This window comes from Bufo bufo, chromosome 5, assembly GCF_905171765.1.
Source record: "Bufo bufo chromosome 5, aBufBuf1.1, whole genome shotgun sequence".
Classification (NCBI taxonomy): Eukaryota; Metazoa; Chordata; class Amphibia; order Anura; family Bufonidae; genus Bufo; species Bufo bufo.
In genome coordinates, this window is record NC_053393.1 from 135082470 (window position 1) to 135099674 (window position 17205).

The 17205-nt window shown below is 41.2% G+C and overlaps 1 protein-coding gene across 3 annotated transcripts in view; it reads left to right on the forward strand.

Moving 5' to 3' along the window:
• RB1CC1 (RB1 inducible coiled-coil 1) overlaps window positions 1-17205 on the forward strand; it is a 139947-nt gene that overhangs the window by 65167 nt on the left and 57575 nt on the right. For all 3 annotated transcript variants that reach the window (XM_040434505.1, XM_040434507.1, XM_040434506.1), the window contains exons 7-9: window positions 365-535; window positions 15754-15938; window positions 16234-16420. In XM_040434505.1, the coding sequence (XP_040290439.1) occupies window positions 365-535; window positions 15754-15938; window positions 16234-16420 (543 nt within the window). The remainder of the gene's footprint in view (window positions 1-364; window positions 536-15753; window positions 15939-16233; window positions 16421-17205) is intronic.

The window sequence follows — 17205 nt, forward strand, 5'->3', positions numbered from 1 at the left end:
CTATGGCCTACATAACGGATCTGTCCCATTTCCATTATGCAGGAGAGGACTCCCCTGCATGACGAAAATCGGACGGATCCGTTATGCAGGCCATAGCCTTCTATTATGACTGCCTCTAAAGGCTTTCCGTTTTTCATTCTGTCATAGAATCGCCTTATGGTCCCTGGTAACGGAATCCATAACGCAATTCTGCTTTTACCACCAAACGCAGCGCAAGCAAATTTCAAAATACGAAATTCTCTCATCTCTAAGCATTACCTATGATTGTGTATATTCCTTGTCATGTGATCAGTTTATTCTCTGAAACATCTTTATTTTATTCTCTGAAACATTATCTTTTTTTTTTTGCTTTTTAAATTTGTAGCTGGATCCACGAATAATTCAATCATTCATGGCTGAGTGCAGACAAAATGTTGCCAAATTGGATAATCAGAATATGAAAGCCATCAAGGGGCTTGAAGATAGACTTTATGCACTGGATCAAATGATTGCTAGCTGCAGTAGGTTGGTTAATGAACAAAAAGAACTTGCTCAGGTAAGTGCGCACAGACTCGACTTTCTTGTTATGTGCCTAGGTCTGTTCAGGGGAATGTGTTCATTTACCTCATAGTCAGTACCTTTTATATTGAAGTACAAAAAACATAAAATTCCAGAACAAAACTTTTTCTTGCAATGTATGAGACCGTCAAAAGTCATTTATTGCGGTATCTTCCGTTTCTTTTCTCCATCGTGGTTGTAAGTACGAAAGCCTATGAACTGGTGGAATCACTGGTCGAACTGTGAAGACCACCATTCACATAAGAGAAAAGTCATCTGAATAATTTTTGGCGAGACTAGTCAACTATCTTGTATGTATTGAGGCCTCGACTGTTTCTGTAGCTCTAGCTCTAGCTGGTAAAAAATGGGGTTTACCATCTTAGCTATGAAATATCTGAAATTGGAATACTCTATCAAGTGATGCGTTTAAATCTTGGGACAACCCTTTTAAGCCTCCCTGTCTTGAGTCTGTCTTGCTCTGATGGACTTGGGATGTCCTTGCAAAACATTGACCGTTCTTCACCAGAATTTCTGTTTTTGGACAGCAGATGAGTAATTTTATTTCTGTTTGTAGAAACTTGCCTTTTGTCCTAGTGATTTGTGAAGCTGCTTTTTGTATCAAAAATATTTACTGTGTTGTATTTCTCACTCTATAAGACGCTCCTAGGTTTTAGAGGAGAATAATAAGAAAAGAAAATATATTTTTCATTAGACCCCTAATCTTCATCAGACCTCAGATCAGACCCCGAATCTTCATCAGACGTCAGATCAGACACTGAATCTTCATCAGATCAGACCCTGAATCTTCATCAGACCTCAGATCAGACCCTGAATCTTCATCAGACCTCAGATCAGACCCCGAATCTTCATCAAACCTCAGATCAGACCCCGAATCTTCATCAGACCTCAGATCAGACCCCGGTCTTCATCAGACCTCAGATCAGACCCCGGTCTTCATCAGACCTCAGATCAGACCCCGGTCTTCATCAGACCTCCGATCAGACCCTCAAGCTTCATCAGACCTCAGATCAGACCCTCAAGCTTCATCAGACCTCAGATCAGACAAAAAAATATAAATAAATCAACTTTCCACCCCATTGAAGTGAATTGCAGTTTGCACATAGCACCTTATCATGAGCGCCATTATGTGTAGAGAAAAAAATCCAAAGTGACCGCTGTGCTTTATTATGACTGTGTTCTTTACTAGACTACAATCCAAGGGTCCATAGGAGACCTACCCCCTCCATTAAGTAAATTATAACTTATCCTAGGCACTAGCTGTCATCCTTTAGCCAAAAAACATAGTCGGGGCAGGCACACAAAATCATCAGGCATTATCATATGCTTGGGGTGCGTTCACTGTAAAAACTGTATAAGTACATTCTTATCTGTATCACTGTCCTCTCTGTGGTGAAAGATCATTTCACGCAGTAAATGAGCGTTTTGCTCATTCATTGGGTGATCGGCAGCACATTTACACAGGCAGATTATCGTGAATGAGCATTCGTATTAACATTCATTCCCAATAATCTGCTCAACAATTGTTTGGTCTAAATCTGCCATTTCTTTGGTTGTCTCTGTCCTTTTCACGGTTGTGTCTTTGTGTTGCGTTCTCTGTCTTTCTGTTTTCTCCGTGGGTTTCTTTCATTGCCCCTCACTTTCTCCTTTTGTAGTTTACTGTCCACTTTTTTACCACAGACTATATCCTGCAAGTCAGCAGGCTTTGTCAACCTATGCAGGTTGCAAGCACTCCTAGGTGCCCTGTTCTATTATCAGATCCCTTCTACTCACCTTGGAGTCATTCCAGGACTAGACTTATAGTAGTGAATAACTGAAGGATACTTTACATATTAAGGACTCATGCACACGAACATATTTTGTTTCCGTGTCTGTTCTGTTTTTTTGAGGATAGGATGTTGACCCATTAATTTCAATGGGTCCACAAAAAGTGCGGACAGCACACAGTGTGCTATCCGTATCCGTATGTTCATTCCCTAGTCCCGCAAAAAATATAGAGCATGTCCTATTCTTGTCCGTTTTGTGGCCAAGTATAGGCATTGTTTCAATGGATCTGCAAAAAAAAAAACAGATGCAACATGGATGTCACATGAACGTCTTCCATATATTTTGCGGATCACAAAATATATACAGTCGTGTGCATGTAGCCTAAAGGTGTTTTCCCGAGACTTTTATAGTGATGACCTGTCCTCTGAATAGGTCATCAGTATCTGATCGGTGGGAGTCCTACACCCGGGACCCCTGCTGATCAGCTGTATGAGAAAGCATTGGTGCTCGCAGTAGCGTTTTGGCCTTTTCTCAGATTTCCAAGCACTGTGCCTTACATCGTACAGCGGCTGTGCTTGGTATCACAGCTCAGACCCAATCACTTCAGTGGGGCTGAGTTGCACCTAGGACTAATGAACCTGAAGTGACCAATTAAGCTGTGAGAAAGCCACAGCACTACCGCGAGTGCCGGTGCCTTCTCAAAAAGCGGATAGGTCCCCGGGCTCAGACCCCTCGACCATCAGATACTGATGACTTATCCAGAGGATAGCTCATCCAGTATAAAAGTCTCAGAAAACCCTTTAATAGCCTTGTTAATATATGTTTTTTTTATTGTAAAGTGTAAAAAAAAACTCCAGAATCTATAGCTTTGTTGCCATTAAATCATACATGAAAGGTGTTACCTACCACTGTCCTTTGACGCTACATGACTGTTGCACAATTAGTATTACATTTTGTAAATGAAGTGTGGATTTTATCAGAAAGGTCAGCCAAGGACTTGATTTGCTATAAATACCATAAAAAAAAAATAGCAGCCTTTGTAACTTTCCTGGGATTGGTCCCATTCCCATGTAATATCAGGAGATTGAGTAATCCTATTCCACAGCCTTGTACATGAACAGTGCCAAACCATTGCCCTCTCTGTGTACTGCTGGGGCATTGATTTGTGTGGTGGATGACGACGTCCTTCTCTTCTTGAACTTTCAGTAAACACCTTAGTCAGATGCAAGTTTCATAGCTTTGAGTCACCGCTGAATAATGGAATTACACATGTAGGTGAATACCGACGTAGTATGTTATTGCTGCCAGGTTTCCCTATTGTTTGTTTCACTGCCTTTCTTCTCATTTGCCACTTTCCGCTTCTCCTTCCATTGTTTTTGAAGGGAGACTATCATGTCGTACGTGCAGCATGTTATAGAACAAGAGTTGCTGAGCACCACTGTGAAAAACAGACAACAAATGGGAGCGGGATCCAACTCAAAAATTCCAGTCTCCCCCCCCCCCCAAAAAAAAAGCAGCACTCCAATAAAAGGTATATTATTTATTCACCATATGTCCACAATGCAATGTTTTAGCTGCTCCGTGCAGCTATTTTCAAGCCTTTTTTTTTTTAATCAGGGGGAGATTTATCAAATTGGTGTAAAGTAGAACTAGCTTAGATGCCCATAGCAACCAATCAGATTCCACCTCACATCTCCTTTGGAATATGAAAGGTGGATGCTCCTCTGCCTATCTTCTGAGTGCTAATCTGACACACACGTCAAACATGCTCCTGTATACCTACTGCCAGTGCTAATTGTTGAATCTCCTCTTTTCCCTGTGCTTACTATTTAACAGAGAAGGTAGAAATAGGCATAACTGCCAGTGATGAGCACCGGCTGCAAGTCAGACAGACAGGAACAGATCAGAAATACCATAGGGCAAATGTAGGGGGAGAAGAGGCAGGCTGAGAATCCTGCCTCTGTATGTCACACATAATAGTCTTCAGTAATCAGTATATATACGCAGTACACTCACTCAGATAACATTAAAAGTATATTACAAAAAAATTAATATAAATGGGTTCATTTATCAAACTGGTGTAAAGTAGAACAGGCTTAGTTGCCCAATCTACCCACCTTTCATTTTTGACAGCCTCATTTGGAAAATGAAAGGTGGAATCTGATTGGTTGCTATGGGCCAGTTCTACTTTTCACCAGTTTGATGAATAACCCCCAAAAGCGTATTACAAAAATGCTTAAAATCACTGTACCTTACACAGTATTACAAATAAAATGACAGATAATTTAAGTGAATAAATTACACCTCCAGCTTGTAAACTTCGAAGAGCCTTCCTTTTGGTTCCCCTACTCATATCTGTTGAGCGGGTAACTGTGGACGGCTACTTTGGAAAGAATTTTGTACTTGCTGAACAATCCCTTTATATAAAAAACTATTATAAAAATACCCTATTAGAGAATTGTATCCTAATAAAAGGGGCAACTACTTTCACGACCCTGAGTTCTCGAGTACTTTTCCCTTGTAGTGACTGGGTTCACCAGAGATTGCAGAACATTACTAAGGTCCTACCAAACTGTGATCCGTATATTGTAGGTCGACCCTTAACCGAAAATGGACAACCCCCTTTACTGGTATTATGATGGCAGTGCTCTTGAAGGCCTTTATTCGGGGTGGGTCTCAGCAAATGGATACACACCAATACACACTTTTGGCATTTCTCTGTAAGCATGTAGGTATGAAGACATTTGCATATGCTTTATGTCGTAATAATAGACCACACTGCTCTCAGTCAACAACGGTAGCAAAAAATAGTGGAATTTCTGAGAAATCCCTGGCTTGCTGATGAAGTAGGAGGCTAATACTGTGCGGCATTTAAATGATTACAGGCAAACGTAGCACAAAGTTTAGACATGATTCATCGTCCGGTCAAGACGTTGGCTGCATAAACCATTCTGAGAATTTGTCTTTGCTGTTTTTTAGGAATGGCTATACTACTTAATATAGTAATGGTACATGGGTTCTAATTGTGATCATGCGATTTCCGTGCATGTCTAAGTAGGTAGTAAGAGTCTATACATTAGTCATTGTGGCCCAGAACTGTCTACCCGTGTTTATCATTCTTTCTCTTTCCATCATCCACCTATTAAAGGTACTGTGAACTAAAATGTTTTTCTTATGTTTGTTTTCTTCTAGCTTTCTAAAGATGATGTGACTAGGAGCCTATGTTTAGCTTGTGAAAGTAGTTTTTTTTAGCAGGCTTTCAAGTGGGGAAAACAAATCTCATTCTGGTTGGTAAGCCAAGCTTCCAACAACTTCTGTATGATACTTAGTAATACATTTACTAAAATGGTAATATCAGGCTTTTTATCACCAACATCAACATAACATGTATTTATTGGAATATTTTCCGGATAAACAAACCCATACAATATATTGTTATTTTGAAGTCCGGGTTGGAGTCTGTACATTTCTTCCAATTCTGAATCCATCCGAGACTGGCTCCTGCTTCGTAATGCTCTTGGGGTATCATTATGCCACATTCAGACAACCATAATGTGGCCACATTTTAGTGTCTGTATGACATTCTAAACCTTAAAGGGGTTTTCCAGGATTTGTTCCGTTTTGAATTAGTCTTGGTAGCATGTTTAGCTAATGAAAGAATCATATGCAGCACTTACACATGGCGCCACGTGCTCAGTTGCACATAATCCAGCAATGACGTGCCGCTTGTCACCACTTTTGGCCACATTATCTAAGAATTCAGTTATGGATTCCGCTACCATGGACCATAAGCTATGGTCCGTGGTAGTGAAATCCATAACAGAATTCTTAGATAACCTACCCGAACCCAAACCTTGTACGCCAAACTTGAAAACACTCGTTAACTCATCTCTAATGATGGAGCCAGGTCGCTAGAGCAGAGTGGCGGGGAGCGGGTGAGTACGATTCTTTCGTTAGGTGCCACACTCTCAGAAATCCCAGTGCCACAAGCATCAGTAGAGAGACAGCTGGAGCTTAGGGAGTTAAGTAAGTGGCTCAGAAGGTGCAAGAAGGAAGGGTTTGCGTTCATGAAGAACTGGGCCGACTTCTCTGTCAGCTACAGGCTCTACAGTAGGGACGGGCTGCTCCTTAATAGGGAGGGTATTACCGATTTAAAATAGCACACTGAATGATGTATTAAAAATAATTGAAACAATATTATGCAAAAAACACATATAAGCAAAGAACACATCATCCACAAGTTGGGTCAGAATCTCAAATTGCAAGGAATGGACACAAAATACTAAGTTATATACATAAAAAATAACCAGGTCCAACCACTAAATAGACATAATACAGACCCAAATGTTGCACACACCTGTTCAGTCCAAGCCTGTTGCTTACTTGAGTATCTTGAGCATAGGTCATCAATATGAAAAAGCAGACAACCCCTTTAAATCCGACTGCTTTACGGCAATCTAAACATGACTCAAGCCAATGTGGTGCTACATGTATATCATCCCAGCTAAGCTTCAAGCTTCCAACGACTTCATCAATTAGATGCCTTTAACAGGCTAGTCTGTGAGCAGTAAATTAAAGAACAAAGCCTTATATGCAAATACCTGAGCAGCTTTTCTGATTTATAAAAAATACACCATCAAAGTGACCTTCTAATTATTGGCATGTTTTCTTGCCCCACGTACAGTCCTTTAAAGAAGCACGCCAACAAAAAATGTTATTCTCTGACCTGTTAGAAAAGTGCATGATGTAAACTGTAGTGAAGGTAATCCTCTTATCAGAGACTGTATTTGTGAGTTATCCCCTCCCATCTGGTCCTCAGCTGTGTCATGTGACCAGCATTCTGACTTTCCAAACAATACAGCGTCTTATATGTGGACTGGAAGTCAGTTTCTCTGTGTATTCCTATGGGAGCCTCAATGTCAGTCTGTTAGGAAAGAATAGAGAAGTAACTGACTTCCTGCCCTGTGTAAGTCGGAAATCCGAGTGCTGGTCACATGACACAGCAGAGGATCAGAAGAGAGGTTATAACTCACAATACAGCATTGCTAAGAAGATTACCTTCACTACAGATTACATCATGCACCTTCCTACGAGGTCAGAGAAGGAGTGCTACTTTAGGTGCTGCATGTTTGCAGGCTTTTGTCTGCTGTACTACCACGGACGTGTGCTGTTCGTGTTCTCCACGGACAGCACACTTCCCCATTCATTTCAATGGGTCTGCGCACATGAGCGTTGTTTTTCACGCATCAGTTCTGCGTTGCGTGAGAATCACAGCATGTTCTATAGTCTGCGTTTTTCACCCAACCCTGACCCAATAGAAGTGAATGGGGCTTTCATTGAAAAACGCATTGCATCCGCAAGCAATGCGTTTTTGACTGATGGTTGCTAGGAGATGTTGTTTGTAAACCATCAGGTTTTTTTTTCACGCTCGTGAAAAACGCATCAAAACTGATTGCACCCGCGCAGAAAAAAACTGAAACGCGGAACGCAATTGCAGACAAAACTGACTGAACTTGTTTGCGAAATGGTGCGAGTTTCACTGAAACGCATCCGTATCGTTCATATGAAAGGGACCTTATAGTTAGCTTCTGAATTATACCTGGGTCTCTTTGTCTCCCCCTTCTCCTCCCCAGTGCCCTCTCCGTAGACATGTCGGATCCTCCAATTAGCTAGCAGCCAGTCTTGGTCTTACAAGATAGGATTATCACATGAGAGAGAATGTTGGTATAGGAAAGGGGAGTGCGGTAGCTGACAACTGGAAAATAAGGCATTTTACGTTTCTTATATTCTCTTGTACTATGGATTTATGCAAGGTTGTGTGAAAGTACAGTGACCATTGAAAGCTGAAATAATTCACTGAGGGTGAGCTGCAGAGCAGCCTGTGAAATGTCATCTCTCTCCTTCATTCTTCATCCACTTCTCCTTCTTCATCCACTTCATCCACTTCTATTGAGGCATGCTAAGCCTAGTCATTGAGCAGATCCAATTACTTGAAATTTGTGAGAGAAGTACGCTGTATGTCCTGTAACAAAGTTACTCAGTGAAGTTTATGAATGAATTCCCAGAAGTCTGCATTGAAGGTACATCTGGGTCTTAGGCTACTGACGGCTGCGTTCGGGGCCGCTTGTGAGCCCCTTCAAACGGAGCTCACGAGCGGACACCCGAACGCAGGTGTGAAAGTAGCCTTAGTAGTTGCGGTGTGTCCGTGTACAATCTGACACTATCCAGTCAGTACTGACAGTGACAGACACCCTTCTGGTAGCATCAAGATGGACTTTTTTTTTTGCTGTTCATGGCAATTCATTTATAAACTTTAAGCAGGAATATTAGAGGAAAAGAACAACATAGAAGCAGCTAAGGGTGGGTTCACATCACGTTTTTTTTTTCCCATCCATTTAACGTATACAAAAAACATATACTTTAAACGGATGCCTCATACTGATGACATACAGGGGCATTGTAAAAAAAATAAAAATAAAAACATGTTATTTTACCATTGTAAAAAAATATATATATCCGATTATTTTTTTTTTTTACTGGACTGTGCAAGATACAAGAACGCATGGTATGCTGCGTTTTTATATCTTTTTTTCTAACATATACGTCAAACGGAGACCTAAAACGTGATGTTAACCCAGCCTAAGATATACATAGGTGGACAAAATTGTTGGTACCCTTCTGTTAAAAAAAAAAGCTCACAATAGTCACTGAAATACTGTATTTTTCGGATTAGAAGACTCACTTTTTCCCCCAAAAGTGAAGGAAAAATGTTGGTGCATCTTACAGTCTGAATACTAATGACCACTCTACTTACTCTCCGTGGTCTTCTTCCAGGGCCTGCTCGACACTGTGTCCAGACTCCGTACAGCGTCAGAACACAGTGCAGAGTGGGCCGCAAAAAGACCAGGGAGCAGTGAGTGAGTGGCAGCGCCATCCAGAGCAAGTAAGGTAAGTTGATTTATTTATTTATTATCTAACGCTGATGGGGGTCTGATCTGAGGCTGATGGAGCTTGGAGGTCTGATCTGAGGTTGATGGAGCTTGGGGGTCTGATCTGAGGTTGATGGAGCTTGGGGGTCTGATCTGAGACTGATGGAGCTTGGGGGTCTGATTAGGGTTTGATCTGAGGTGTGAAGAAGCTTGTGGATCTGATTTTGGGGTCTGATCTGAGGTCTGATGAAGAATGGGGGACTGATTTTCCTACTCCAAATCCTAGGTGCGTCTTATAGTTCGAAAAATACGGTAACTTTAAACTGACAAAAGTAATAAATAATTTACTGAAAACCAACTAATGAAAATCAGACATTGCTTTTGAATTGTAGTTCAGCAGAATAATTTATAAAACAAACTAATGAAACTGGCCTGGACAAAAATTATGGTACCCGTAACTTAATATTTTGTTGCACAACCTTTTGAGAACATCACTGCAATCAAGTGATTTCTGTAACTCTCAATGAGGCTTCTGCACCTGTCCACAGGTATTTGGCCCACTCCTCGTGAGCAAACTGCTCCAGCTGTCTCAGGATTGAAGGGGTGCCTTGTCTGATCTGTGTCTGCTCCTTCCGCAGATGTTCAATAGAATTTAGATCAGGGTTCATAGAAGGCCACTTCAGAATAGACCAGTGCTTTGCTCTTAGCCATTCTTGGATGTTTTTAGCTCTGTGTTTTGAGTGATTATCCCATTGAAAGACCCATGACCTGCAAATGAAACCAAGCTTTCTGAAACTGGGTAGCACAGTTCGCTCCATAATGCTTTGATAGACTTGGGACGTCATTGTACCCTGCACAGATTCAAAACACTGTGCCAGATCCAGCAGCACAGCTCTAAAACATAACCGAGCCTCCTCCATGTTTCCCAGTAAGTACAATAGGGGTCATTTGTTAAGACCGGTGTTATAGACTGATGTTCCTCATCTGTTCATAGGACATTCTCCCAGAAGCTTTGTGGCTTGTCAATATGCATTTTGGCAAATTCCAGCCTCACTTTTTTATGATTTGCTTTCAACAGTGGCTTCCTCCTCAGTTGTCTTCCATTAAGTCCACTTTGGCTAAGTCAGCAGTGGATTAGGCTATCTGACACTGATGTACTTTAACCTTGGAGTTCATCTCTAATCTCTTTTGAATTTGTTGTGGGCTCTTTGGTTACCATTCGTATTATCTGTCTCTTCAATTTATCATCAATTTTCCTCTTGCGGCCACATCCAGGGAGGTTGGCTACAGTCCCTTAGACCTTAAACTTCTGAATAATCTGTGCCACTGTAGTAACAGGAACATCGAGCTGTTTGTAGGTGGTCTTTAAATGGGTTCTACAATTTGTTTTACCTGCTGATCTATCCTCTGGATAGATCATCAGCATCTGATCGGCGGGGGTCCGACACCCGGGACCCCCGCCGATCAGCTGTTTGTGAAGGCAGCGGCGCTTCAGCAGCGCCGCGGCCTTCTCACTGTTTACTGCTAGCCCAGTGAAATCATGACTGCTATCAACTGGCCTGGGCGTGGCTAAGCTCCGTTCACTTGAATGGAGCTTAGCCCCACCCAGGCCAGTTGATACTAGTCGTGGTGTCACTGGGCCAGCGGTAAACATTCAGAAGGCCGCGGCACTGCTGGAGCGCCGCTGCCTTCTCAAACAGCTGATCGGCGGGGGTCCTGGGTGTCGGACCCCCGCCGATCAGATGCTGATGATCTCTCCTGTGTGCTTTTGAGTTTGGCTAAAGGCTGGCATAGTCCATGCATAACATTAGTTGAGCAGAGCACAAGAGGAAACACTTTTTTTTTTTCTGACGGGAAACCATTTAAAGAGGACCTTTCATCAGTTTAGCCATAGTCTAATTATGGTCTTACCTTATAGGGCGGCCCCCACTGATGCCATTCCAAATTAATTGTAGCAATGGTCATACTATATGGGGCAATTAATCATTAGTATGGTGCAGAGACACTGTCCTTTTTATGCCCCATAAAACATGAGATCAGGGAAACAACATTTGTGCCGTCGATCGTTGGCCCATGTAAAAATGCCTTGAAGGGAATTTTGTCATCTGAAATCAGGAATGTTATTATCTGCAGTCCTACTAAATTAGGACTACAGATAGGGAGTTTGGATCAGTACTTTTGTATTTTCATGCTGTGTGCTGGCAAAGCTCCACAGGAATATACTGTCCAGACTGCTGACAGTGTAAATCAGCGGAGCTTTGCCTAAGCACAATGGGGTAACAGGGAGCAGTATGAAGATAAAAAGTACCGTTCTGGACTCTAGCTACAGTACTAACTGGTATGAACACACGTTTTAGGCCACATTCACACAGGTGTCTAGGTGGACGCCTCTGGAAACCACAAGGTGTGCTCACTTGTGCTTTGTTCCATTCAGATCTGTGGCCTATACTGTAAATTGAAAAAACTTATCAAAATCTGCTGTGTGAACTAGCTCTTAGAAAGAAGTTAATAACACTTTATGATCTGAGTAGTTCTGACCTCTGGGTCCACAGATCTAAAGGATAAAAGCATCACAACACTGGTTTAGCCCTGCATCCCCACCCTCTTGACATCAACACTACGTTACTTTTATTCTCAGCAGCAGTGGGGGTCCCAGTCAGATGGAAATTACACTTTAAGCCCTTATTACTTGGAAGTTGCCAACATTTATGATGATGCCCAAATAGAGGGTTTTAATTGCAAAAAATAAAATTAAAAACCGAATTAAAATAGGTTTTTGGTTTACAGTTCTTTGTAATGTGTTTGGTCATCAAACCGACAGAAACATTTCTTATTCCCTCAAAGATTTACGGAAGAGATATGCACAGTAAGACGGTTAGTGCGCACAGGTCACGTAGCAGTATTAACCTTTACTAAAGATTGTCATTATTTTATAGAAGCAAATAACATTTTAGTGCATGGCAAGAGCTGAGAAGAAGCAGTAGCTGTTTTGGCATGACTCCACTGTAAAATACAGCTATATGATCTTTTGGCTTTGCTGAGGTAGATATATCTTGGGTGGAAAGTATTTTAATTATTTTCCATTAAAGGATGAAGTTGCATGATTATTTTTACACTGAGTGTGGGGGAAATCTAAACATTTAAGCCTGTCACAAACTTTTAGGATTATATTTTGTGTGTGGCTCTGTTAACATAACGCACGTCAGCAAATATGTCTATGTACCAGAAAAAATGTACACAGACATGTATTGTCGGTTTCTGTATAGCAGCTAAAAGGGTGTCTTTTGTCAATGAAAAAGTCTTTGCCCCTGATCGAATTTCTTCTTTTTTTAAAATAAAAACCAACATATTGTCCCGCAAAAAATGAGTCAGACCCCCACAAATGTGATATTGATGACCTATCCTGAGGATCGTTCATCAGTAGCCTGAAACCACAACACCCCTTTTAAACCCTAACGTTCTAGTTTTGTCTCATCCATCCACAAAACATTATTCCAATAGCCATCTGGCTTATCCAGGGTGATCTTTATCATACTGCAGATGGTCATCAATGTTCTTCTTTGTTGGTTGACCACTCATAGGGAGGGTAATAATGCTATTGAATTTCCTCCATTTGTACACAATCTGACTGGGGTTGGTGGAGTCCAAACTCCTCTTTTGAAGTCCTCAGACCTCTCCTTCGTTTGTGCCATCATCCACTTCCACGAACATGTGTTGTGAATATCAGTCTTTGATAGATCCCTGTTCTTTTAATAAAACAGATTACCCATACACACCTGATTGACATCCCATTGATTGAAAACACCTGTCTTTGATTTCATCTTCAAATTATCTGGTAATCCTAATGGTTTACATACCCTTGCCACTCTCAAACTTGATATTGGATCATTTTTCTGAATAGTTATATGACCAAGTCTAATATTTGTATCTGACAGTGCGTGTGGACCCACTGTGCCCACTAACCAGTTTGACATAAGCTAAACCCAAGGGTGTTGTCCTGGCGATTCCCTGGTATTCACCCTTTAACCCCTGTACAGGGATCTGGACTTAGCTGCAGGGAACCAGTCAGGCTGCTTCCTCCTGGAGTAGTCCTGGTGTAGTTGTTATCTGATCCATGGAGGGCAGAGACACTGTTGCAAAGCACCAAGATATCTGACAAAAGGCGTAGTCTGAATACAGTCCAAGGGCAGGGCAGGCTGAGTATGTGCGTATTCCATATAGTAGATCCAAAGTTAGGGCAGGTGGCAAGGAGCAAAACGAGACATAGGCCAAGGTCAGGACAGGAGACGTGAGAGCAGAATCAATAATCAAGCTGGGTACAGTAGATGTTTAGTCAGACATGAGAGTACACTTTCGCTGGTTACTAGATACTAAAACAACTTGAGGAGGAGGGAAGAGAGAGTGCGGCAGCAGGCGGGGACCTTCAGGATAAGAGTTGCGGTGGGCGTGAACTGCAGGCATAGCAATATTCTTTTGTCATTTGTTTGATTTGGTTATCTTTATTTTTAGCACTTGTGTTAAAATCTAATGTCATTTAAATCAAATTTATGCAGAAATATAGAAAATTCTGAAAGGTTCACAGATTCTCAAGCACCACTGTAAATATGAAACATTCTTGTAGCCTGGAGGCTTATAAGTCTGTGGTCACACGTTCAAAATATGACAAGGATGTAGACAAAGATTTCACGCCTAAATCCTCATCAAAGCCATTAACATTCTGAATCCCATTCACATGCTCCAACTAAAAAGCAACACATTTTGCCTGTGCCGCAAAAAAAATTCCAAACGAACAACGAACATGCACATTATTTCTGCAGATTTCGAATGGAAAAGCTGTGAATTAGGCCGAATGCACACGGCCGTGTTCCGCGGCCGAGAGCGGTCCGTGGTATGCCGGGCTGGATTCCTGTTCAGAGCAGGAGCGCACGGCGTCATTGGTTGCTATGACGCCGTGCGCTCCTGCTCTGAACAGGAATCCAGCCCGGCATACCACGGACCGCTCTCGGCCGTGGAACACGGCGTGTGCATTCGGCCTTATTCTCCTTCAAATGGGTTTAGACCTCAGGAGAATTGGATGGAATCTCCACAGCAGATATCCGAGTGTCAGATTTCTGCCACGGATCCTCTTGTAAATATATGTTGGATTTGTCATAAGCAGATCCTCTACATGTGAACTATGCCTGTTTGTAGTATGTTGGTAAAAAAATAAAAAAAATTTACTGCCAATTTGCCATTTTTGTCACAACTTCCCTAAAAAATCCCTTCAAAATGGTATCACTGAAAAGTTCAGATCGCCCCACAAAAAATTAGCCCTCACACAGTTCCGCTCGCATACAAAAAAGTTATATCAATCAGAATATGGTAATAAAAACAAAAAACACATATGTTTTCAAGGTTTTTAATATTTTTTCAGTATTAAAACGCATCTATAAAAGTGTGGTAACGTTGTAATTGTACTGACCTGGAGAATGAAGGTAACATTGTAGGTCAATTTTACCCTATAGTGAACACCGAAAAAAAAAAAAAAAAAACTGGCAGAATGAAGTTTTTTTTTTCCAATTCCATCCCATTTGAATTTTTTCCCCGCTTCCCACTATATTGTATGTAAGTGTAAATCGTGCCATTAGAAAGTAAAACTTGTCCGGCAAAAAATAAGCCATCATAAGGCTATGTGATCTGAAAAATAAAAAAAGTTATGACACTGGGAAGGTGGGGAGTGAAAAACAAAAACGGAAAATCGCCCGCTTCTCTAGAGGTTAATGAAAAAATCCATTGTGAATATATATTCAAATGAGCTGTTAAGTTCCCCAATGGTGGGTCTGAGCCCCCTTGATGCACCCTAGTTTCACTTCTTTTGTGAATGATTGACAGAGCCAGGCATCTGACCCTGAAATCTGAAAACCGTGAATGCCTTCGCCAAATATTACAACCGTGGTGCAAATACAGTACAGCACATTGCCTTGACTCAGCCCAAAAGAACTTTACTGCTCAAGCTCTACCAGGCATTGTGCCTAGTGTCACACTCACTTTCCTGCTGACAGATTCCATTTATGGGGAATCTGTCCCTTTTTTTTATTTGCTTTCCTAAGAGCAGCATGGATCTCTTTCCGAAGACTAGACGATAGCGGAGTGGCTCCCTTATGGGGGTAGTGCTGTGCTGGACGCCAGAGAAGGATTACTTGAAGAAGAATACATTACAGTGTAAATAAAAAGCATGCTGCACCGGAGGACTCCAATCAGATACTTGTTTATTAAAAATAAATAAAAATACACAGAACTACGCGTTTTTAGTGTCGGTCCATCACCATGATCGGCCTCTGTTGTCAGACCTCCACTGAACAGATACTGATGACCTATTCAGACGATAGTTCATCAGTCTAAAAATGTCTGAAAACCTCTATAAAACGGTGATCCAATATTAGTGCATAAATGTTGTTTGTATAATGAACAGTGATAGAGATCTTTCCGATGTTCTTTCTAAAGAGCGTTCTGTTCCTTTCAGGGATTTTTAGCCAATCAGAAGCGGGCTGAAAACTTGAAGGACCCCTCTGTGTTACCTGATCTGTGTTTGAGCCATGCAAATCAACTAATGATCATGTTAACAAACCACAGAAAGCTGTTGGATATCAAACAGAAATGTACCACTGCCAAACAGGAGCTTGCCAATAATTTACAAGTTCGATTAAAGTAAGATTGTGTCTTCTTCAGATACTTGGATGTTTTAGCTTTTTATGTTTTATTAAAATTTTGTTATCGGCATTTGAATTTAGTTATTGATATATTTAAAGGGTAATTAAACTTTTAGAGAACTCGTGACTTGTCAAAGGTTTTGATTGGTTTGGGTCTGGTTGCAGAAACCCCATCTAGTCGCTAGGGGCAGAGTTTTGCACAGTAATGGACTACCTGTGCTGTATGTAGTTGTTTACTTCCTTCAAATTGTGCAGTTCAGTGATTTATTTATTTTATTATTTTTTTTATTTAGGTGGTGCTGCTTCGTAATGCTGCATGCTGATCAAGATGGGGAGAAGCTCCAGGCTTTATTCAGACTTTTAACAGAGTTACTCGAAAGGATCAAAATAGTGGAGGCACTTAGCACAGTTCCTCAAATGTATTGCTTAGCAGTAGTTGAAGTTGTAAGAAGAAAGATGTTCACAAAACACTACAGAGAGGTAAGTCCGATTCATTTACTCATGTCTTTGTACTGTGAATGTGAAGTGGACACACACAATTCAAGGAGAACATACAGACTCCATTCGCATGTTGTTTTTGGTCAGATTTAAACCCAGGATGACAACCTCTGTCCATTAGCCTTAATAAGACATAGTGACATCAAAGAGATGGAGTCCTCTGCTGAAGACACCCTTCTATGTGTTCTGTTTGACCAGGCACATCCATGCATTACATGAGAATGGCTACTGTGTTTAGGTTTGTGTGGACCCGGCACATTTATCTTCACTTATGCCAGTGGTCTGGTGTAAGCGAAGACAGAAATCTTAGGACACCAAATACCAACCTCCATAAACCTAAGCATGTATGTCATCGGTGGAACCATAATAACTTCATATACCCACCCAATTAAACCACACATGTAATATAAAAAAAATAGACTTTATTGCACATAATCATATCAAACAATATATCACAGAAGCACATCAAAAAATCCGCGGGTGAAAACTGTAGAGTCAAAATCCCCCCCCCAGATACCGTCAGCCTATATTGCATGTACAACATCACATATAAATGAAGTTAATCATATATGCACACCAACAAGGCAACGCATAACAAAGTGCTAGTGATATATGATATGGCACAGTTATCTATAGCAGGTCAGTAATAAAGATCTGATACTCATCTCACAGATAGCCAAAACACATGCTGGGTCCTCCACCAAGTATGGTCCAAACAATGTGGCTCCAATTTGGGGACATCCCAGTAAATATCGCTAACAGCAATC